Raw genomic sequence first — 24,385 nt, 5'->3', positions numbered from 1 at the left:
CATCAAATTATTGTTGATTATATATTTAAAAATTTAATATTTTAAATCTCACTATAGTTATTTAAAAATTTAAATCTTTTAAATTTTTAAAATTATAATTTTTATTATTATTTAATTTATATGGTAGAACTCAATAATTAAACAATCGATTTGTAAGATCACTTGTTAAATCTTAATATTTTACTATAATTTTTTTTAAAATAACTACTATATTTATTTAGTGACATTTAAAAGATTAAAATATTTAAAACAACTATTATATTTATTTAGTAAAATTTAAAATATTAAAATTAGTTATATACATAAAAAATCCAATAACTTTTAGTATATAACTAGTTTTAATATTTTGAATTTCAATAAATAAATATAATAATTATTTTAAATATTTTAATCTTTTAGATCTTACTAGATAAATATAGTAATTATTTTAAAAAAATTATATTAAAATATTAAGATTTAATCAATAATTTTATAAATTAATTTTTAAATTATTAAATTTTATTATATAAATTAAATAATAATAAAAACTATAATTAAATATTAAAATATAATTTATTTTAAAAAATTTGTAATTTTATAATATTATTATAGATAAAAATATTAGTTAAATTCTATTTTTTTAGTTCAAACAACTTTTTTTTTAATTAAATATGTTGTCAATATAACTAACTTTAGTTAGTTTAATTATTATTTTTCTAATCTATTCAAGTAAGTATTAAAGTTTGATTTAAGTTTTATAAATATAGCAATTATTAGACAACAACAAATACTTAAATAAAGCTTTGAGGATGTGGTAAGAAAGAAAAAAAATAATTAATTGTAGTAGGGCCTGTTAGCGTTGGTTCATTCGTAGTCGCCCTTCTTCTGAGTTCTGAGGAAGGAGAGAAACGCAGAGTTGAGAGTTGAGTGAAAGTGACGATGTTGTTTCGATCAAGTTTCAAACTTTTCAATACCTCCCGTATTTCTGCCTATCAATTATACTCAACAGAAGCACTGCTTTCTTCTTCTTCTTCTTCTTCTTCTTCTTTCTCAGAACTCCGACATCAAATAATTGGGGGTAATGGGGACCCCAGAATCCCTGTGACCCCCGTTCTCAACCAATGGCTTCAACATGGCGGATCCCTCACTCACAATCAAATCCAATATCTCATCGCAACCCTCTCTTATTCGCGTCGCTACACGCACGCCCTTCAGGTTTTACACTTCAAGTTCCAACCTTTACTTTTCTTTTAGCACATAGTAAAGCTTATTCAATGGTACCCCTTTAATCTAACACACTGAATGCAGCTGGTTTCTGATTCGGATTCATGTTCCTTTTTGGTGGCTGACAATGTAAATTACAGTCGGATCATTGTTTTGTTTCATTTATTTAGGCAAAGTTTGTGCAAGTTGAAAATGATGTTCGTTCTATATTACTTTGATGCTAGTTTGTTTAGTTAGTTTATGTATACGATAAGATACTATGGTGGCGTTTGTTTCATTAATCTTATCACTTCTAAAGGGATAATAATAAGGATAAGGATAAGGTTTAATGATAGTTGCTGTTATTGATACTTTTGTGTTGCCTAATCATTGATTCGATTATAATTTCAACCGGATAAATCACTTGAATAATGATAATTGATAGCGAGGTTTTACTAGTTCAAATTTTTAAACGATGTTTATAGTATTGTTGTGCTTGACTAATAACACCTAATATCGGGAGTTGATGAAACATTGCTTTTGTTAGATATCAGAATGGATGAGTGAGTCAAGTAAATATAACTTGACACCAGGAGACATTGCTAAACACCTCAACTTAATATCGAAAGTTCGTGGCCTTGAACAAACCGAGAGCTTCTACAGAGGCATTCCTGATGCCCTAATTGGATTCAAGGTAAATGCTGCCCTCTTGAAATGCTATGCAGAGCATAAATCTTTGGAGAAAGCGGAGGCTATCATGAAGAAAATTAAGAAGGTTCATCCCGTGAACTCCCCCGCGTGTTACAATATGATGTTGAAACTCTATGCGCAGTTAGGCAAATATGACAAATTAGATAGTCTAATGCGAGAAATGATGGAGAAGGACATACGCAATGGTGCTATGTTTACTATTCGGTTGAATGCGTATGTAGTTGCTGCAGACATAGAAGGGATGGAGAAGTTACTAATGAGGATGGAAGTTGATCCTCTTGCAACTGTTGATTGGTATATTTACACGACTGCAGCAAATGGTTATCTGAAAGGTGGCAATGTCGAGAAGGCCTTGTCAGCACTGAAGAAATCAGAGCGGTTAGCTGTAGGCAGGAGCAAGAAGCTTGCCTTTGCATCTATTCAAACTATATATGCTGCTATTGGTAATAAGGATGAGGTTTATCGAATTTGGGATAAGTGCAAAACCTTGAATGGATTTTGGAACAAAGATTACCTCTGTATGTTAAGCTCTTTGGTGAAGCTAGGTGACATTGTTGGAGCTGAGAAGATCTCGGAAGAATGGGAATCCAATTACAAAATTTTCGACACCAGAATTCCACATCTTATGATCCATACTTATTGTAAATTGGGTATGTTGGATAAGGCTGAGGCTTATATCAAGAGGCTTTTGGATAGCGGCAAGCAATTGCATGCGTCTACATGGGAAAGTTTGGCAGAACACTACTGCGTGGATAATAATATGGAGAAAGCAGTTCAAGCAATGAAGACTGCTCTCTCTGCAGAAAGATCTAGACGGAGGCCTAAACCCTTTGTTTTGGCTGCATTTTTAGAGTACCTGAAGGAAAAAGGAGATTTGGAATCAGTGCTTCAGATTCTCAAGTTCTATAGTGATGGCGGCTATCTCTCTGTTGTAACCTATGATAAACTAGTAAGTTATGTTCATGGTGAAATCCCTGATGCAAAAGCCATTGATCTGATTAGAGTGGAAAATCAATTAGATGAAGACACTGAACATCTTGATGAGGATACAAATGATGTTTGAAGGTAAAGTTTAGTTAGCAGAACTAAATTACATCTCTCAAAATGTGGCCAAGAAAGAATAGATTATGTAGTCATAGCTGACAGATAAATGATTTCTTTTTGTCCACCTTTGTTTAATTAAGTAGAGACTAGAGTTGAAGTTTTCATCAAGATGTGCCATTAAATCATCGAACTAATTTTTTCACTATCATATATGATAACATTTAAACAAGGTGGATACTCTAATGAAGATTTTATAATTGTCATCATGTAAAGACATTTTGACTATTGGACGATAAATTTTAGGATTTGATTTTTATATGTTATAAAAATGTTATCTTTGTTTAAAATGACAAAACCAATAAGTCATACTTTTTAACCTAAGATCATTATGAGAAAATGTTTTTAACATCTTCATTAGAGTAATTGCCATTAAACAATGTTTAGGAAATGCATGGTTTTATTTCACACTATATGATTTTGAGCGTCCACAAGATATTTTTTTAAGTATTATTTGTTTTTATCATAGATTATTTTAAGTATAAAGTAAGTTAATTAAATGCAGTACCTTTAACTAACTGGATTACTATAACACTCTTTAATTGTAATTAAGAAAAAATTCTTTCTGATGTGCTATCCCATTGGTGATATACTGGCATTGATGATTTGATCTTTGATGCATAACAGTTGATACCACCATATAATGTTCCTATTATAATAAATTAATAATACATTGCTCTCATATTTAAAAAAAAATATTTAATTTATGTGCTAAGAGCATAATAAATTATTTTTTTAAATATAAAAATTTAAATTTTTAATATATTTATTTTTTAGTTACTAAATAAAAATATTTAAAATATTTTATTAATAGTAATCTTATTATATGTCTTTAATACACATATTAGCTAAATTCTTAAAAAATTTTATTTATATGTGGTAAAAAATTATGAAATTATATATTAATACAATGATAAGAGTTATTGTATTATATAACTTTAATTTATTGAAATTAAAAAAAATAAAGTCTGCTCAAACAAAAAAACAAATAATAATTCAATTAAATAATCATTCAAAATCAATCATAACTTTTCGAATATAAATGAGACTTAGTATTTATTAATTTTTTTAAAATTTGATTATTATTTTATTTAATTTAGTGTAAATTATAAGATCTAAGCAGGTTGGTCAAAATGGTAGAGTGCATCTGAATTTATATGTGATAAAAAAGTGTATTTAAAACTTAAAAGTAAATTTTATCAGACTGCTATCAGATCGGCTATACTTTATGGTATAGAGTGTTGGACGGTCAAAGAAGAACACGGACATAAATTAAGTGTGGCAGACATAAAGATGTTGAGATGGATGAGTGGTCATATGCAATTGGATAGAATAAGGAACAAAGATATAAGAGAGAGTGTTGGAATAGTACCTATTGTGGAAAAGATGGTGAAATCGCGTCTCAAATAATTTTGAAATGTGAGAAGAAGTCCGACAGAGCACTCATATTGTGAATGAGATAGAAGATGGATAAAGGATAAAAACAGAAGAAGACCTAAGAAGATCATCCATAAGGCGGTCAAACGAGATTTACATGTAAAGAAATCTGTAGACAAAATACATAATAGAGATGAATGATATTATTTGATCCATATATGGGATAAGTCTTTATTGTTGTTATTGTAGTTATAATTTTAATTTTACACATAATAATAATTATTTTCATAAAAAAATTTTACCGTAAATATTATAATGTGTCAATTTTGTAATTAAATAGTAGAAAATTATTAAATAATTTTTAACTAAAATATTATTTATACTTATATATAAAGAGAATTATAACGAATTAATTTAAAATTTTGTCTTTCGCATCCTTTTTTTCTTTCTTTTGTAATTATAGTCAAGAATAGAAGCTGGTTTATTCAGTTTTTTTTAATAAATTTTTGTTATTGTTGTGTTATAATTTTTTTGTATTATATAAAAAAATCAATAAAAATGTGATTTGATGACACAAAGTGCTTGATAAAGTACTAGAATTAATAATACATATATTATGCAATGTTGTCAAACATTAAAATAGAAAAAAAATATTTTTAAATTATAAATCTTTGATGTGTTAATTTGATTATTAAAAATTTTATTAATATTCATTGAATTATAAATATCTACATATTAAAAATGTGTTAATCTTTGATGTGTTAATTTGATTATTAAAATTTTTATTATTTTTTTGTATTATTTTTATTTTTATTATATAAAATTTTTGGATCCGTCACTGAATTAGGTAATTGAGTTTCTCTCAAAATACAAAATCATATATATAGAAATTGTTTTTTACGAAGAAAAAGATTTAATTTTTCTATTACAAAAATAAAAAAAAAGGTATAGAAAACCAATTATGATATAAGCCAACTCAACCAACTCCATTTTAATCCTAAATTTGAAATTCGAAAAGGAGAAGTATAGATAAATAACTTCTAGTGGGCTAACTTTAAATAACTATAATTAAGAATAATTAATTTTGTATTTTTTAAAAATAAAATTTAAATAATCACTAATTAATGACAATTAATTAGTACGAAAAGCAATTCAAAAATACTTGTTAGTTTGTTGTTAACTAGACTTTTGTTGGTTATCTAGCGGGATTGATTCAAAAAATTTAGTTTTGTCCCCTTTTTATATATGCGTCATACAGTCCCAATTCGGGAGTGGATCCTCTCCAGTGGAAAAAAAACTGGATGGTATCCAGTGGAAGATCTCACCCTTCATTGTATTCTCTCTCTTATTTATTTCTGGTCCCACTTGTAGAATTAAAGGTGGGAGATTACACTTTATTCTCTCCAGTGACCAAAAAAATGGAGAGGATCCATTTCCGTCCCAATCCACAAACCACTCCGTATATCCACCTTCGGTCCTCTCTCTCACGCTCTTCCTCCCACTCGTCGCGCCACTGTCTTATCTCTGGTGCGCCACCATTAGTCACCCTTCCTCGCATGCAGTAAGCTTTCTGCACTTTTACTCTCCAACTTTCCACCGCGTATCCTCCGTTGCAGTTGCGCGCCTTGTCCTTGTACCCTTACGTCGTCGTCCTCCATCATGTAAATAAAAAGAGAGATATGAGATTATATAAAAGAGGATAAAAAAAATGTGCAAGGTAAATGTTAATTTATATAATAGATATAACAACGAATAAATATAAAAGGTGATAATAAATTAGAATTTAATTCAATTTATACTTATTAAAAGCTTTCATTTTTCAACCGTCCACGAATTAAGACCAAGATTCTCTAAAATGAAAATGTTGGTAAAGTGATAAAGTAAAGAATTAATCACTCTTAAATTAAAATAGTGGGATATAAATTTTATGTACAAAATCAATAGTAATTAGCATTTTATTTTACCACTCTACCAATTTTCTCAATTTAAAAGATCCGAATTCTAGAATTAGGGCGGAAATACATAGAACAAAGTAGGGTTTAAACTCCACTTTAACAACTAAAATGTATCACTTAATATTTTCTTATCGCAATTAAAATTTAAAACTAAATTTTTTTTTCTCTAAAATTAAAAAATTCTTTTTTTTACTCACTTTATCTCTCTTACCTTTTTACCTAAGATACCATGATTTCTAAAACTTATTATCATAATATCCCTTTTTTTCAAATTATTTATTCAGATGTTGACGTTTTTTCATTGTAGTACATATTATTTTTTTCAAAAGTATTTATGAGGAAAGTACTTTTAAAAGAAAACATTAACTTATAGGAAGCATTTCAGGTATGTCTGTGTACTTTATTGGCATTTCAGTTCTCCGGTGGCTTTCAACATGGAGATTTATTGTTAAATATTTGAAGGGTTCAGATCCTAAGTAAGGTGGTTGTTGTGAATATTAAAGTAGGAGGGTGCATGTTGCATCTTCCACCGGCTAGGACATTGCAGAGTAAATGTATTGTGAAAATACCCATTGTGGGTAACAATGGAAAAAGAAGGGACATTGCACAATGGCTTCGAGCGTGGTTGAACGAAGAGAGGGGGAGCCAAGCCGAGTCAATGGCCATGTGTAAAGTTTTGGGTTGAAACCGTAAGAAATGGGCTAATTAATTATGTCCATGAGTAGGGTTGGAAGTGAGTCGAGCTGAGTCGAGCTAAACCAAGCTCAAGCTTGGCTCATAAAAATTAAGCTTGGCTCACGACTTGACTCGTTAACAATCGAGCCTATTTCTTAAGCTCAAGATTGATTCGCCGAAAGCTCACGAGCTGGCTCAAATAATAGAAACATAAATACATAATCTATAATTCTATATCAATAAATTATAATTTATATATTTTAAAAAATATTTAAAAAGATCAATTTTATATATTGTTATCTATAAAAAAATTATAAATTTTTTATTTATGTTCTACATCAAAATTATATATAAAAAATAAATATTAAATTTTAAATAATTAAGATCATTAATATATATAATTATATAGTACTATTTCCTATGTATATATATAATATTAAAAATATAGATTAAATACATATAAGATATGTGTATTAATAATTATATATATATATATATATATATATATATATATATATATATATCGAGTCAGCTCACGAGCTAATGAGCTGAGCTTATCCAAGCTCAAGCTTGGCTCACTAGCTCACGATCTTAGCTTATCAAGCTATTAACGAGTCGAGTTTGAGCTAACTCATGAGCTGGCTTGACTCACTTCCAACCCTATGACCATGAGTAGCAGAAAAAAAAATTATCTGTATGAATGAAAAAGAAAAACAAAACTTATGTTCATGAGTGAAATTTAGTTCATCCAAATTTTCGCTTAAACTGTGTATTTTTTTGGAGTGATGGAGGTGAACTGAGAATTTATTTAAATGCCAATTAAAAGAAGAGTAGGTACATATGAAAAAACACAATTAAAGAATACTATTTTTATTATTGTGGGTGAACATATTTAAGTAGAGTTTGATGTATGGCCAAAAAAAATTCTAAAAGAAGGTTAAAAAGAATTAATTATTAAAAAGAATATTTAAGTAATATCAAAAATATTAGTAAAAACGAAATATCCTTACTTATCTTTTATTTATATTTTATAATCTTGATGTTGATAATTTATATTTTTTCTAAAATTTTAGGAATTTTTTATTATTTGTTTAATTTCATTTATTTTTTTTATTTTTGTGATGTTTATCCGTTGACAAAAAAAAGATAAAAGATCACAAAAATTAAGAATAAATAAAAAAATAAATAATTAATTAAAATTATTAAAATTTTAGACGAAATAAAAAATATAAAAAAATAATTAAAAATATATTTCTCTCTTTATAAAAAGATTTGATTTTTTTTAAATATTATAAATACTATAAAAAGATTTATTCATTAATGTAATTGTTTCAAAAAAAAAAAAGTTTGATACAAATTGGTTCGTTTTGAATTTCTGTTATGGCTTTTTCGTTGTTAATTGAACTTAAGGTAATTTGAAAAAATGTAAAGTGATATTTTTTAAATAAATGAATAAACGTTATTGTGTTATTTTTTTACCTCAAAGTTTTCGATTCGCGGTTTGGGGTTGTGCCAATTTCATACTAAAAATAGTTGTAAAATTAAAATAAAAGATAGCATGAGATTTAGTGGTTGAAATTACAGGTGATAGCTCAATACAGAAGATGTTAAAAGTTGGAATTGTAAATAAAAGTTTTTGGTTGTGTAGCGAATTGAGACATGAACTTCGGCATAGGTCATTATCGATGTATCATGTGGGGTGGAATTTTTATAACTTGATTTTGAGTGTTGAGCAAATTAGTGTTTAGATCATAATAGAATTCATTCACAACAAAGTAGATTACACAAGTTGGATTGATCATGGAAGCTTAGCATAACAATTAGTGACATCAGTATGCAATATAGAAATATATTTCAGGTAACGTTACTACGATACATTGTCCAGACTGCTGTCGTAGCCGTGGAGTCTGTAACAGTCCAGACCACCCGCTAGCACGATATTGTCCGCTTTGGCACACAAGGTCTCACGGTTTTGTCTTTGACGATAGGGATGATAGCCGAAACCCTCCACACTCACTCGTCAAAACGCCCGCTAGCACGATATTGTCCGCTTTGGCACACAAGGCCTCACGGTTTTGTCTTTGACGATAGGGATGATAGCCGAAACCCTCCACACTCACTCGTCATAACGCGTCATGCTAGGGAGAGGTATCCACACCCTTATAAGGCATGTTTCGTTCCCCTCCCCAACTGATGTGGGACCTTACAATCTACCCCCTAAGGGAGCCCAGCACCCTCGCTGACACATCGATCCGGGCTCCGGCTCTGATACCATCTGTAACAGCCCAGACCACCCGCTAGCACGATATTGTCCACTTTGGCATATAAGGCCTCACGGTTTTGCCTTTGACGATAGGGATGATAGCCGAAGTCCCCCACACTCACTCGTCAAAACGCGTCATGCTAGGGAGAGGTATCTACACCCTTATAAGGCATGCTTTGTTCCCCTCCCCAATCGATATGGGACCTTACAAAGACGATATTTATCCTCAAGGCGTTGAACCTCTTCAGAAAGTGCATTGTTGGCCCTCTCTAGCATCTTTGCTTTCAAGTAGTTGAAGTCCCGTAAGATGCTCATGTCAAAAAGTGTCTCCTGCACAACAATTAACAATGCTATGATCACCTAATTTTACATTAACTTATACTATTCATCTTCAGAATGACAAAAAACTAATATAATCCGAATATGCAAGTTCTCCCCTATCATATACCTCATTCAAAAGCCCGTCCTCCGGGTCTGACATCGCTGATTCATGATTGGTTGATGTCGATATCGGCTCCTGATTTATGTTGTTCATATGTTTCCGAATAGGTAGCAGCTGCTTATTCTAGAGGATCGCCTCACTTGTGGTTCCTAGGAACTTCAACAATTGCATAGCCAACAATAATATCCAGTCTCGCTGTCACAATCTGGCCAATTGATGCAACCCTATTAACAAAGCAACTTATTGTAACATGTTAACATAGGAAACGCAGAGCTTCTACCCCAATTTCAATACTTCCAGGAATACTTTACACTCACTACATCATCATCGAAAAAATCCATCCTATACAAACAACTACCCCACCTTGATCATTCATATCAACAAATAAAAAGGCACGTCTAATATATCTTAATAAAATGAAGATCACAAAATAAATGTCATAAATACAACTATGTTTGATAGTAGGAGGAAAACGAATTTGCTATATAATTCATTGCTTATTAGTCCTTTATCAACAACCAAATTGCTTATGCACTTAAATAGCTCAAAAAGTGCTTCAACTTCACTGATAGTAATTGTGAAACCAAAATTTTTTGTAAGTTTAAACAACTAAACTGGCATGAAGGCTTGAGAAATAGAAATGTAGCCAATTCCAAAACAAATGTAAAACAAGACAATTCTATTTTCCAATAACACATAGACCAGAAGACCGGTAAAGCATATTAACCAACCAATTGGGATTGAAATTTGGAAAGATAAAAGTTAACACTTTTTCTTTTTAAAGTGGTGACTGGATGGATGGTAAATAACTTGATGCCATTAAAATCACATGCAGCTATTCTTAATCTTTTCAACCTAGCAATTAAAAAAGAGTGATGTGCTGAATAAATAAATTAACTAACACTTTAATTAAGTTTATAAAAATAAAACAATTATAAAAAATTAAAAAAATTACATTTATTTGTTGAATAACTAAAAAATTTCTACCATTGCTTTTCTACAGAACATGACTACTCTAACTAAATGCCAAAGTCTATCCTCCACTGCACACCAGTATAATTCTTTAACGTGAGTCAATTAATGTATCTAAAAGGATCATACTCAATTTTTTCGGATACACACCATGTCAATAATCTAATATAACACTGCCAACACATTTAATCTCCCTGGGTCAGCTCCAATACCTTAAATCTAGCCCTAAAAAATTCACCTGCTACAAAAATTAATGCAAAAAATAAGGAACATACCTTTTGATAAGCCATTCAATGGCAAAAACTTATGCAACCCGCACATTACCGACTGCTGAATCGCGCTTTTCACCTTTTCTCGCAACTACAGAGAAAAATCCCAAGTGCAGAACAACGAATCAGATAGTAACGAGAATGTCGAAAAGGCCAAGAACCCCAAACAGTTGTAGCAGTAGATCAGAACAACTCTCATCGATTTCGCTGTATCAATGGCGGGCAGCAGAGGAGAGGTGAGGAGATAGAGTTCTCACGAAAATGGTTAGGGAGTTCATTCTTCCAACTCAGGCAACATTATAAGCCAATAAAGTTTCTTGGCATCTTGCTTTCTAAGCTGCAAAGATTTAAATTCAAGAAGCAAGCTCTGAAAAATTTTTAGCTGATCAATTGGGTAATTTTAAATCAATTTGAGAGGTTAATATAGTCTTTTAACGCTTCACTACAAGACAAATATATAACTGAAAATCTAAAAGTATATGACATACCAATACTCCAATAAAGTATACTGGAGTACCTGAAACATTTCCTAACTTATATATTGTTCATCAGAAAATGTTTTAAATACACCAAATAGAATGTCAGATCTTAATGGTCTATAACTCAATATAAAAAAATATAAAATAATCTTATAGAAAAATTATTTTTTATCCTTTTTTCTATGATAATACTTCTACAACCACTACACCAAAAATACCATTAATGGCAGCACCATCACTATCATTACTCTCTTATTGTTATGCATCCAAATTTTAAGAACACCATTATCAACACCAACCTCACTACAAAATTACCAAATCATCATCTCTCTTCTGTATCTTCTTTCTTGGAGAATCTTAAGTTGCGACGGCGGCAGAAATTGATGTCGCGATGCTCTGATCCCCGGCAATATCGCAATGTTAGAGTTGGAGAGGTCAAGAAGCATGTGAGATGCTGCTGAGGGTGGTGATAGCAAGCAGGAGAGACCGCCACTGGAGACGCCGAGTTATGGCTCCGGTTAGGCGTGGAGGAGGGTGGTCAATTTTGAGAATGAAACTCGAAGGCAGAGATGAGTGGGTCTTCTGGCGCGTCAGTGGAAGTTATGGTGATAGCAACAGGCGACGCTTGATGGGTTCATGGTCTCTGGCATTAGTGATGGGCGTTGACATGATCTCTCCGCAACTGTCGAGAGCGTGGCGTTGATAGCGACAACGTGGTTCTTTAAGCATTCCTCGTATATAATGAGTTGTTGGTGATTAGCAACAGTGATATAGTGAAGAATGTTGATGAACAAGGAAGGTATTTTAATGGTGGTGGTAGTGGTTGTATGAGAGGGAAGAAAAAAAAGGAAAGAGAGGAGGACAAAAATAAAATTTCATAATGCAACTGTGTTTGAAATATTTATATATAAATATTAATTATTATATAATTTTAAAATGTATTAAATTTTAGCCATCAATTCAAATTTTCAATGGCTATAATTTATAAGGAATTTTGGTCTATAAAGCACTAAAATATACTTTTTTCATATAAGAAGCTTCTATTAATTATAGTCAATAGAAGCACTTTTCTTCAGGTTTTACACTTTAAGTGAAGGTATAGACAATTGGTAGAAACTTCCAAACATAGGGGCCCAAATGAAATGGCCCACCAGATAAGCACGGATAAAAGGGAGGGACTTACCCTCTTCCAGATATGTCACATACTTACCCTAATTAGTTGTCCTTTTAACTTTAGTATCAAAGTGTCCTTGCAAGTGGCTACACCTGCCGATCCACCAACGAGACCACCAACTTTTCACTGTTCAGAGCTTACGTTTAGGATCCGATCTCCATCCTACATAACCTTTCACCCAAATGAACCCCGAGGAACCGAACATAATTGAATTGAAATATTTCCTTTCAAAATCAAAGCGGTCTTTCTTTTCTTCTCTTCGTTTTTTATGTTTCACCTTTACCCACTCCGTCTTTCTTATATTATCACTAATTACTAATTAGACAACTAAAATGTATCACTTAATATTTTTTATTGTAACTGAAATTAAAATCTATTAATATTATCAAATTAATAATAAAAATATGCCACATAATACTCTTTTAGTCTGTCTCATTGCAATTGAAATAATTTTTTTTTAAAGAATTTTTTCTCTTTTCTCCATTCGGCCTATTTCTCTTAACTTTTTTACTTAGAATACCATAATTTCTAAAATTTATTGCTAAAATATCACTCTTTTTAAATTATTTATTCAGTCATTTTTTCACCATAGTATATATTTTTTTTCAAAAACGTTTATTAAATGAGTGTTTCTAACAAAAAAATGCTAACCTATACATTGTCTACTATCGATAATGTTAGGAAGATAAAAAATAACAATCAAAATTTGTTTTATTTAATATTTATTAATTATTACAATAATTAACAAATATCAAATAAAACAAATTTTGATTATTTTTTACTAATATTTTTTTGTTATCAAATATTTTTAGTTGAGGTGTCAAAGCAGAATACAAATTTTATATTTCTTTTTTTTTCATTGATAAAATCTTTCATATTTGTTATTATTAATTTTTAAGAATATATAAAAAAAAGTAAATATTGAAATTTAATTTATTTTAAAAAATTTATAATTCATAATATTATTATAGATAAATATACTAATTAAATTATATTTTTTGGATAAAACAAAAAATTATTTTTTATTGACAAATTTTTAAATAAATCTCAAATCTGCCGGACTAGAGGACAGCGTGTGAAAAAAAAAAATGTTGCCACTATACGGGCCCGTTACTTCATTTGGATTTGTAGTTGGGCATGTTCACGTTCTTTCATTCGTAATCGTATATTCGCACTTCTTCTGAGGAAGGAGAGAAACGCAGATTCGAGAGTTGAGAGTGGAAGTGACGATGTTGTTTCGATCAATTTGCAAACTTTTCAATACCTCCCGTGTTTCTGCCTATCAATTTTACTCAACAAAACCTCTGATTTCTTCTTTTCATTCTTTCGATGAACTCGAAGCTAAAATAGTCTGGGATAATCGGGACCCGACAACCCCGGTGACCCCCATTCTCAACCAATGGGTTCAAGATGGCGGATCCATCACTCACTTAAACATCCAATATCTCATCGCATGCCTCTGTCGGAGACGTTGCTATACGCACGCCCTTGAGGTTTTACTTTTCTTTTACGATATACCCTTTCATAGTTTCATCTACAACACTAAATGCAGCTGGTTTCTGATTGGGATTCATGTTCGTCTTTTAGTGACTGACAATATAAGTTATAATCGGATCATTGTTTTGTTTCATTTATTTAGGCAAAGTTTGTGCAATGTTCTGTTCTATGTTACTTTGATGCTAGTTTGTTTAGTTAGTTTATGGTATACGACAAGATACTATGGTGGTGTTTGTTTTATTAATCTATTCACATCTAACGGGACAAGGATAAGGTTTACTTATAGTTGTGTTTTGATATTTTTGTATTGCCTAACCATTGATTCGATTATAATTTCAACCGGGTAAGTCAATTGAATCATGATAATTGATAGCGATGTTTTACTAGTTAGTTCAATTTTTTGAACGATGCTTTATAGTATTGCTGTGCTTGACTAATGCCTCCTAACATCGAGAGTTGATGGAACATTGCTTTTGTTAGTTATCAGAATGGATGCGTGAGTCAAAAAAATATGACTTGACCCCAGCAGATATTGCTAAACATCTCAAATTGCTATCGATAGTTCGTGGCCTTGAACAAACTGAGAACTTCTACGAATACATTCCTAATTCCCGAATGAAATTCAAGATAAATGTTGCGCTCGCGGAATGCTATGCAGAGCATAAATCTTTGGAGAAAGCGGAGGCTCTGCTGAAGAAAATGAGGAAGATTTATCCCATGAACTCCCCCATGCGTTACAATAAGATGTTGAAACTATATGCAGAGTTAGGCAAATATGACAAATTGGATAGCCTAATGCAAGAAATGATGGAGAAGGACATACGCGACCCTGGTACATATACTATTCTCTTGAATGCATATGTTGTTGCTGCAGACATACAAGGGATAGACAAGTTACTAATCAGGATGGAAGTTGATCCTCTTGCAACTGTTCGTTGGCATACTTATGCTATCGCAGCAAATGGTTATCTGAAAGGTGGCAATGTCCAGAAGGCCTTGTCAGCACTGAAGAAATCAGAGCAGCTAGCTTTAGGCAACCCTGTTGCCTATTTATCTATTCTAACTATATACGCTGGTATCGGTAATAAGGATGAGGTTTATCGAATTTGGGGGAAGTGCAAACTCAGTAAGCGATTTTACAACCAAGGTCACTTCTTAATGTTAAGGTCTTTGGTGAAGCTAGGTGACATTGTTGGAGCTGAGAAGATCTTGGAAGAATGGGAGTCCAATTACAAAGTTTTCGACATCAGAATTCCACATCCTATGATCCATATTTATTGTAAATTGGGTATGTTGGATAAGGCTGAGGCTTATATCAAGAGCCTTTTGGATAGCGGCCAGCAATTGCATGCGGCAGAACACGACTGCGCGGATAATAATATGGAGAAAGCAGTTCAAGCAATGAACACTGTGCCCTCTGCAGAAAGAACTAGTTGGATGCATAAACCCTTTGTTTTTGGATTTTGGCTGAATCTTTAGAGTACCTGAAGGAAAAAGGAGATTTGGAATCAGTGCTTCAGATTCTCAAGTTCTATAGTGATGGCGGTTATCTCTCTGTTGCAACCTATGATAAACTAGTAAGTTATGTTCATGTTGAAATCCCTGATGCAAAAGCCATTGATCTGATTAGAGTGGAAAATCAATTAGATGAAGGCACTGAACATCTTGATGAGGATACAAATGATATTTGAAGGTAAATTTTAGTTGCAGAACTAAGTTACATGTGAAGCCTGTCTCAAAATGTGGCCAAGAAAGAGTAGATTCTGTAGTCATAGCTGACAGATAAGTGATTTCTTTTTGTCCACCTTTGTTTAATTAAGTAGAGACTAAAGTTGAAGTTTTTCATCATTATGTGCCATTAAATCATCGATCTAATTTTTTCACTATCATATATGTTAACATTTAATCTAGGTGGATACTCCAATGAAAATTTCATAATTATCATCATGTAAAGATATCTCATTTTAATTATTGGATAATAAATTTTAGGTTTAATTACTCTGTAGGTCCCTATAATTTCATCGAATTTTTAATTAGGTCCCTATACTTTTTTTCTTTTCAATTGGGTCCTTAAACGTTAATTTTTTTTTTCAATTTAGTCCCTGCCGTGACAAAAACGTTTGAGATAACAGAATATTCTGTTTAAAAATCGAATATTCTCCTAATTATATTAGAATTACTAATTAAATCCACCCCCATTTTTTTAAAATACCAAAACTAACCCTTAGCATTTTGTCCCAAAATTGAAGAACCCTAGCCCGCGCTTGTTGTCGTCCCTAGCCATCGCTTCCGTCGCGTTCCCTCGCCGTGGATCGCCTCGCCTGGCCACACCTCACCTTGCTCTTCTGCTCTTCTTGTATCGATGCTGATGGTAGAATCTTCAAGAAAAACGCCCTATTATAATCTCAGGTTTAGTGGGGAGCTATGAAGCTTATTTGGCTAATGGGTCAGAGAACAGGTGAGATCTTCAAAGGACTAATATCAAGTATTTAAGAATTAGCTGTAATTGCTGATTACTTGTGGTGCTTGTTATATTTTCTTATCTTTTGTGTGGCCAGTTAATTGATCAACATAGTTAATGATATTCTAGATATGATGATATTCCAACCTTGCTTCTTCATCTTGGCGTCCCATTTGGTTTTTGAAAGGGGACAGTTTGTGAGGTTGTGCGAAATGAGTTTATATGTCAATTTTGCATGCATATATAGTTTTGAGCTTTTTCTGCTAAACATTTTAATCTTACCATTATTGAACGTATTGAACTTTTTGAACCACTAGTTTCTATAACATCCATCTTATCCATGAGCTTGTTGTGACAAAATAAACTTTGGCAAATTTATTTACTCCAAGAAAAACATAAAACAGAATGTGATGAAGAGAGTTGAACTTGTGATGAAGAGAGTTGAATTTGAGGGAGAATTGATTGACTGAGATTGGGAATAAGGGGAAGCTGAATGTTTAAGGGGTGTTCTATTCGTATTGTGTTGTTTTTTCAGTTTTTTTTAGTTGTTTTCAGCTCCTGTCTCTCAAGTTGTGAATTCTTAAGTTGTGTGAATTTGTAGTTCAGTTTTGCTTAATTGTTTGTAACTTCTGTTTGTTTCTCAAATTGTGAATTTGTTCTTCATTTCTGCTTTTCTTTTAGAGTTTTCCATTTTTATCATCAATTATTCAAATTTGGTATATATATTTATATTCCAGTTTTCTGCTTGTGTTCAAATTTGGTGGTTGGAGAGACTGCAGTGATTGCCACCACGGACTACCGCAGTTGGGAACCCGTGGAGGTTGGTGGGTGGGAAGGAGAAGCCTTCTAAGCATGAGGATGTCCCTGGGGAGTCAATGGATTAAGGAGAAAAAGGAGAATTTTTCGAGTGCGTACTGCATTTAAAAAGGATCCTGCTGATGCTGAGTCCATCCTTTCCGCACCAAGAAAGAAAATTCAGATATTTGAAAATGGGTTTCCAGCTGGTGAAGATGCTGATGATGTTGAAAGAGAAGAGTCAGAAAGTGATGAAGTTGATGATCTAGTAAACCCTTCAAGTGCTGATCCAATTTCTGGACATTTTGATGAACCAAATGTTTCCACAACAAATGGAAAAGAAAATTTGGATAATGATGTAAAACTTGACCAAATGAGTTTGAAATGGATTTGCCTTGTTTTCCTGAGGATGGTTACAAGGAAGCTAATTGTCCTGGCTCCGTCACTGAACAATCTGTTGTTTGTGAAGATTTGAATACTGGAAATCCTGACCAAGACAATATGGAAATTGATAAACTCAAGTCTGCTCTTTATTGTTGATCCTATGCTGGTTCAGAAATTGAGAGACTCCAACACAAGAACTGAAATTCGAGATTAACTGTATTATACTGAGATTATATTTTCTATAGTTTTCATTTTTAGATTTCAAATTTTATTGGTGTACTATAATATGATAAAGACACAAATTATATTTCATGAATTCACATGTAAAATGTTATATAATCATAATAAATACTTGAATGATGGAAATTGAATTTTATATATACTTATTACTATTATTTTTGTTTCATTTTATCCATTTTTTTGTACGTTCTTAAGATAAAGTATTTTGAAAGTAAAAAAAAGGTATTTTTGGTACAATTTGTATATAAATAAGGATTATGTCGTAGAATCATTGAATAAGGATTATAGAAATATATTTCATTGAATATTTATAATTTCATCGAATTTTCAATTAGATCCTTATATTTTTTTTTTCAATTGGGTCCTTAAGGGTATACAAGTAATTTCATAATTCACTAACAATTTTTTAACGTTTAACGTTAACAGGGATTATATTGAAAAAAAAATAATGTATAAGGAACCAATTAAAAAGAAAAAAATATAAGAACCTAATTAAAAATTTAGTAAAATTATAGGGACCTGCAGAATAATTAAACCTAAATTTTAAGGTTTAATTTTTATATGTTATAAAAAATTTATCTTTATTTAAAATGACAAAACCAACAATAAGTCACATTTTTTTAAATTAAGATCATCATAAAAAGATATTTTTAACATCTTTATTAGAATAATTGTTTTTAAACTAAATGGATTACTATATCACTCTTTAATTGCAATTAAGAAGAAATTCTTTCTATGTGGCTATCCCATTGGTGATATACTGGCATTGATGGTTTGATCTTTGATGCATAACAGTTGATACCAGCAGGGGAGTGGATCCTCTCCAGTAGAAAAAAAACTGGATGGTATCCAATGAAAGATCTCATCCTTGATTGCATTCTCTCTCTTATTTATTTTTAGTTCCACTTGTAGAATTAAAGGTGGGAGATTACACTTTATTCTCTCCAATGACAAAAAAATGGAGAGGATCAATTTCTTACCAGCAGGGACGCTCCTGCTTAGTAAGGTGTTGGGGCATGTGCCCCGTTGGATTTTGAAAAAAGATAATTATATGCAACACTCTATTGTACAGATCGAAGTAGTATAGAGAGAGAATAAATTTCTTTTATAGTTATTTTTAATTATTTTATTACTATTCAAAATGTGAGTTCCATTTTTTTTATTTCTCTTTCATCCCTTAAAAAAAATCTATAAACTTACATCTTTATTCTATAATTTACCATATATATATATCTGTATATAATGCTCCTATTATAATAATACATTGCTTTCATATTCATAAAAGAGAGTTTATCTAATTTGTATTGTAAGAACATGCGTTAAGCTAATAAATTAAATTTAAAAAAATTTATTTTTTATTTATTAAATAAAAATATTTAAAATATCTTATTAATAATAATTTTTTTATATATCTTTAAAATACATATTAGCTAAATTCTTAAAAAAATTATTTATACATGATAAAAAATTATCTTATTATATATTAATACAATGATAAGAGTTATTGTATTATATAATTTTAATTTATTGAAATTAAAAAAAATAAAGTCTGCTCAAACAAAAAATAAACAAATAATTTCAAAATCAATCACAACTTTTTAATATAAATAAGACTTAGTATTTAGTAATTTTTTTAAAAATTTGATTATTATTTTATTTAATTTAGTTTTGATTTTGCAGATAATAATAATTATTTTCATAAAAAATTTTTACCGAATGTGTCAATTTTGTAATTAAATAGTAAAAAATTATTGAATAATTTTTAATAAAAAATATTATTTATACTTATATATAAAGAGAATTATAACGGATTAATTTAAAAATATTTCTTTCTCACTTTTTTTCTTTCTTATGTAATTATAATCAAGAATAGAAGTTGATCTATTCAGTTTTTTTAATAAATTCTTTTATTCTTGTGCTATAATATTTTTTTGTATTATATAAAAAATTTAATAAAATGTGATTTGATGACACAGTCTTTGATAAAGTACCAGTATTAATAATAAATATATTGTGTAATATTGTCAAACATTAAAACAAAAAAAATTAAATTAATATACTTTTGATGTGTTAATTTGATTATTAAAAATTTTATTAATATACATTAAGTTATAGAGATGTACATATTTTTATGTTAATTTTTTTAATTATTTTTTTATACTATTTTTGCCTTCATTAGTACATAAATTTTTTGGATCTGTCACCGAAATAGATAATTGAGTTTTTTTCATGATACAATATCATATATATAGAAACTGTTTTGTTGCGAAGAAAAAGATTCAATTTTTCTATTACAAAAATAGAAAGAAAAAATATAGAAAACTAACTATATGATATAAGCCAACTTAGCCAACTCCATCTTAATTCTAAATTTGAAATTCGAAAAGGAGAAGTATAGATAAATAACTTTTAGCCAACCCACCTTAAACAACTATAATTAATAATAATTAATTTTGTATTTTTTTAAAAATAAAATTTAAATAATCATTAATTAATGACAATTAATTAGTATATATGAAGTGCAATTTAAAAAATACTTGTTGGCTTGTTGTTAGCTAGACCCCTATTGGTTATTTAGGGAATTGATTTGAAAAATTTAGTTTTGTCCCTTTTTTATATGCTCGTCATACAACCCTAAGCCACAAACCACTCCGTATATCCACCTTCCGTTCTCCTCCCACACGTTGCGCCACTATCTTATCTTTGGTGCGCCACCATCAGTCACCATTTCTCGTGTGCGGTCAGCTTTCCCACTCGCCAACTCTCCACTGCGCGTCTTCCATTGCAACTTTGTGCCTTGTCCTTGAACCAGTCGCCGCATGTCCACATCGTCATTCATCGCAAGAGAGCTCATGACAGAAGACAACCACCACCTTGCCGCCGCTCACCATTCGACATTCCATTGATGCTAGTCCGCGAGAGAACAACTAGCGGCGTCCATACCCTTCCCATCCACACCAATGTCGTCGAGCACGTCGTCGCTCTCGCTGTTCACGCTCGCGCCGTCCATGGTATACGTAGCATCGTCAAAGACGTCGTTGTCGGTCATCCTGTTTGCAATCGTTGTCTTCCTTTCCGTCGTTCCTCCCTCATGTCGTCGTCCTCCATCACACCGCACTTCAACCCTCGCGTGTTCCCTTACGTCGCCGTCCTCCATCGCATAAATAAAAAGAGATATGAGATTATTATGTAAAAAAGATAAAGAAAATGTGTAATGTGAATATTAATTTATATAATAGATATAACAACGAATAAATATAAAAGATGATAATGAATTGAAATTTAATTCAATTTATACCTATTAAAAGCTTTAATTTTTCAACCGTCCACGTTATCAAAATTAGGATCAAGATCCGCTAAAGTAACAAAGTTGGTAAAGTAGTAAAGTGAAAAATTAATCACTCTTAAATTAAAATAGTAGAATATACATTTCATAAAAATTACAAAATCCATTGTGATTAACCTTTTACTTTATTATTTTACCAACTTTTTCACTTTAAAAGATCCAAATTCTAAAATTAGGAGGACAATAATGCATAGGACAAAGTAAGGTTTAAACTTTAAACTCCACTTTAACCCTATCCGTGGATTTAAATTTTTTCTAAAAATAAATCCTACCTTATTCTTGGTTAAAAATCTCTCAATACTAATCTTATTTGCACTTTAAAATTTATTATTCGATCCTATCTGACATTACTCGCAATAAATTATCTTTTTAATCAAACATAATATTTAATTATTTTATAAACATACTAATAAAACATAAAATATAAAATTAAATCTATATTAAAATTAAAAACGACAAAATATGATAAAATTCATGTTAAAATTTAAAAAAATATATAAATTCAATCTCCATCAATCTCATTGTACATATGCATATGGAGAATACGAGATGAAATTATTATTAAATATTTTTAGTTATGTTGACAAATTTCGAAATATTGTTATCATCATCATTAATATATCATATATAATATGGATGATGATTTAATAGACTACTATAGCATGCATGTGAATATGTGATGAACTAGTAGACTATCTAGCTACTATTTATATTTTAAGAAATGCAAGTAGCATTATATTATCCTATAATAAGTTATATATATTCAAGTGCATGTTGTTCCTCTTATTAAGAGAATTGAAAGAAATTATATAAATGATGATTATATGGTTAATCATCTTACGTGTGTATATAATTACTAATAAATTACCACGTATATAAATACGTATTTGATATTTTATAAATTTTTTTATTATATTTACTACAAAAAGATTTAATTATTTAATTATTTTAAATTTAATTATTCTAATAATTAATTATTTAATTAAAAAATTATGTAAATTATTTATATAAATATACACACATATAGAATAACTTATTTTTTTTATATGTACACTCACATTTTTAATTACAAAATGTATAGAGAATCCATTTTAGTAATATAACCAACCATTAGATCGAGAATGAAGCTAAGATAATGTGACATACATCCTACCATGCACGTGGAATGAAGTTTGGACAACCCGTAAAGTCTATTGATACAGCTTCTGATGCCGTACTCTATCAAATATTATTGGATCAGAAACATGGAAAAAAGGGTCATAAGCATTTGCTCATTTGCACCATGCATATGTAAATATACCTCTTTTTCCCTTTTTGTCTTCTGATTTTGCTTTTTCTCAAAGCATGGTTCTTAACTTGTTCAAGTACTCATCAATTCTCAGGAACTAATCATGTTACCTTGGTCTGTATATATTGTGCTTAGTTAATAATCAATTAGTCTTATATGTTACTTAAGACATCATTAATTATGCATAATATAGTGTGACATTAATAACTAATGATATCAGAAATTTAAAGGATGTGCATTATTGCTGTACTAAATGGTATACATACATCATATGAAGCCCTAAATTTAGGGGTGCTTTAAGTCTTTAACTACCAATTAATCAAACTCGTATACTTTATTAAACGTGGCCAGAACCATCTTGTTGTATTAGGATTTAGGATAGTATTTTGGAGAGACATCGTGATTCATGGGTATGACTTTTTATTGTTATTTTTTTATTATTATTTGTCGTTTATTCAATCTCAATTTTCAAGATTACAAGTGAGAACCCTTTGATTTTGTCCAAGCAGGAAGACTGTCAAAACATTGTTTTTCAATCCATTTTGTGATTGTGTTTATTTAGCTTAACTAAATGGATTGAAAAAACCAAAAAAGCTTAACTACTACTCCGATTATTTTCTTATGAAATCCTTTTCTAGAAGCTTTCTCCCCCATATATTTCCTTGATTTGATACTTTGTTTCTAAGATTAAAATAATTCCCACTCAGGACACTAACTTGATTAGTTTTTTTTTTTTTTTAACAGTAACTCCTGATTCAGTACGTAGATCAAAGATTAATTTATTGTAAATTTAAGTTTTATTTAAAAGTTTATAATTGCATGATAATATATATTAAGACAGAATTCTAACTCAACATTTGCTTTAATAGATGAGTAAATAACTACTCAACCAATCTATCTAAATTAATTAACCAACTGGATTAGTTGATCGTTGCATTTATTATATAATTGATACTCATACTCCGATTATTAAGGGAACCTATATATATAACTGTCACTGCTGGTTGAAATTACTTGTCCGAACTAATTTGCATATTGGTTATTATCAATTAAGAATTTGATTCAGACTTTAATTGTTTCTCCTTAATACATTTTTTTTTCTTTACTTTTCATTCACTAGATTCAAACTTAAAATTATTTGAAGATGTCGAAATGAAGATGATATAATTTAAAATGATTCAACATTAAACTAGATAATATAATTGATAGTATGCAATTATTCAACTTTAATTTATCATGAAGATATTGAATACACGAGTATTGAGCGATATTATTATTAGTAGCGGTTAGAGCGAAATAACAACCACCATTGAAACTGTTGATTCGTAAGGTGTGAACCTGCCGCCAAGTTGTCCCATGTGTGGTTCTATATATTCAAGCTTTTAATTTGTTGAGAAATGCGGAAATATGCTTATGTCTTACACTACCAAAAACACGGGAGTTACCAACGGAAAGGAACTCACTAACGATAATCAGTGGCAAAGTTTATGGACCATGGTATGTAATGGCAATGTATTATATGTCTGTGGCCAAATTTTACGGAATTTTTTCACGTTTTCGTTTGTCTGTGACCAATTTGTGATGAATTTTAAAATTTGCCACAGACCCAATTATTACCGTGACAAAAATTAAACGATATTCACTTTCAATTCCGCGCTTAATTTGGTCATTCCCTCCAACTCAGTCAAAATTTTGTTATGCAGTTTATCTTTTTCTTAAATTTAAATCGTAATTAAGGTGCAGTTTTTCTCAGAAATCTTGCTTTCTTCTTCCT

The 24,385-nt window shown here is 30.4% G+C and overlaps 2 protein-coding genes across 8 annotated transcripts; both read left to right on the top strand.

Moving 5' to 3' along the window:
* The first annotated feature begins 818 nt into the window (after positions 1–818).
* LOC130943812 (pentatricopeptide repeat-containing protein At2g20710, mitochondrial-like) lies at positions 819–3,236 on the top strand. 2 transcript variants are annotated; one of them, XM_057871840.1, is made up of 2 exons: positions 819–1,194; positions 1,737–3,236. In XM_057871840.1, exons 1-2 carry the CDS (start codon positions 1,101–1,103, stop codon positions 2,954–2,956), a joined length of 1,314 nt encoding a protein of 437 aa, XP_057727823.1. In that variant the 5' UTR covers positions 819–1,100; the 3' UTR covers positions 2,957–3,236. The 2 variants fall into 2 exon arrangements, with proteins under 2 accessions (XP_057727823.1, XP_057727822.1); XM_057871839.1 differs by having other exon boundaries at positions 1,730–3,234.
* A 10,509-nt stretch (positions 3,237–13,745) lies between these two features.
* On the top strand, positions 13,746–18,052 carry LOC130943853 (pentatricopeptide repeat-containing protein At2g20710, mitochondrial-like). 6 transcript variants are annotated; one of them, XM_057871900.1, is made up of 4 exons: positions 13,746–14,093; positions 14,578–15,674; positions 16,347–16,555; positions 17,296–18,052. In XM_057871900.1, the coding sequence occupies exons 1-2, from the start codon at positions 13,830–13,832 to the stop codon at positions 15,574–15,576; spliced, it is 1,263 nt and encodes a 420-aa protein (XP_057727883.1). In that variant the 5' UTR covers positions 13,746–13,829; the 3' UTR covers positions 15,577–15,674; positions 16,347–16,555; positions 17,296–18,052. The 6 variants fall into 6 exon arrangements, with proteins under 6 accessions (XP_057727883.1, XP_057727881.1, XP_057727880.1 ...); XM_057871898.1 differs by having other exon boundaries at positions 15,745–16,555; XM_057871897.1 differs by having other exon boundaries at positions 14,578–15,790.
* The last annotated feature ends 6,333 nt before the right edge of the window (positions 18,053–24,385 follow it).

Source organism: Arachis stenosperma, chromosome 8, assembly GCF_014773155.1.
Source record: "Arachis stenosperma cultivar V10309 chromosome 8, arast.V10309.gnm1.PFL2, whole genome shotgun sequence".
Classification (NCBI taxonomy): domain Eukaryota; kingdom Viridiplantae; phylum Streptophyta; class Magnoliopsida; order Fabales; family Fabaceae; genus Arachis; species Arachis stenosperma.
This window is presented reverse-complemented; position numbering and strand designations above follow the sequence as displayed.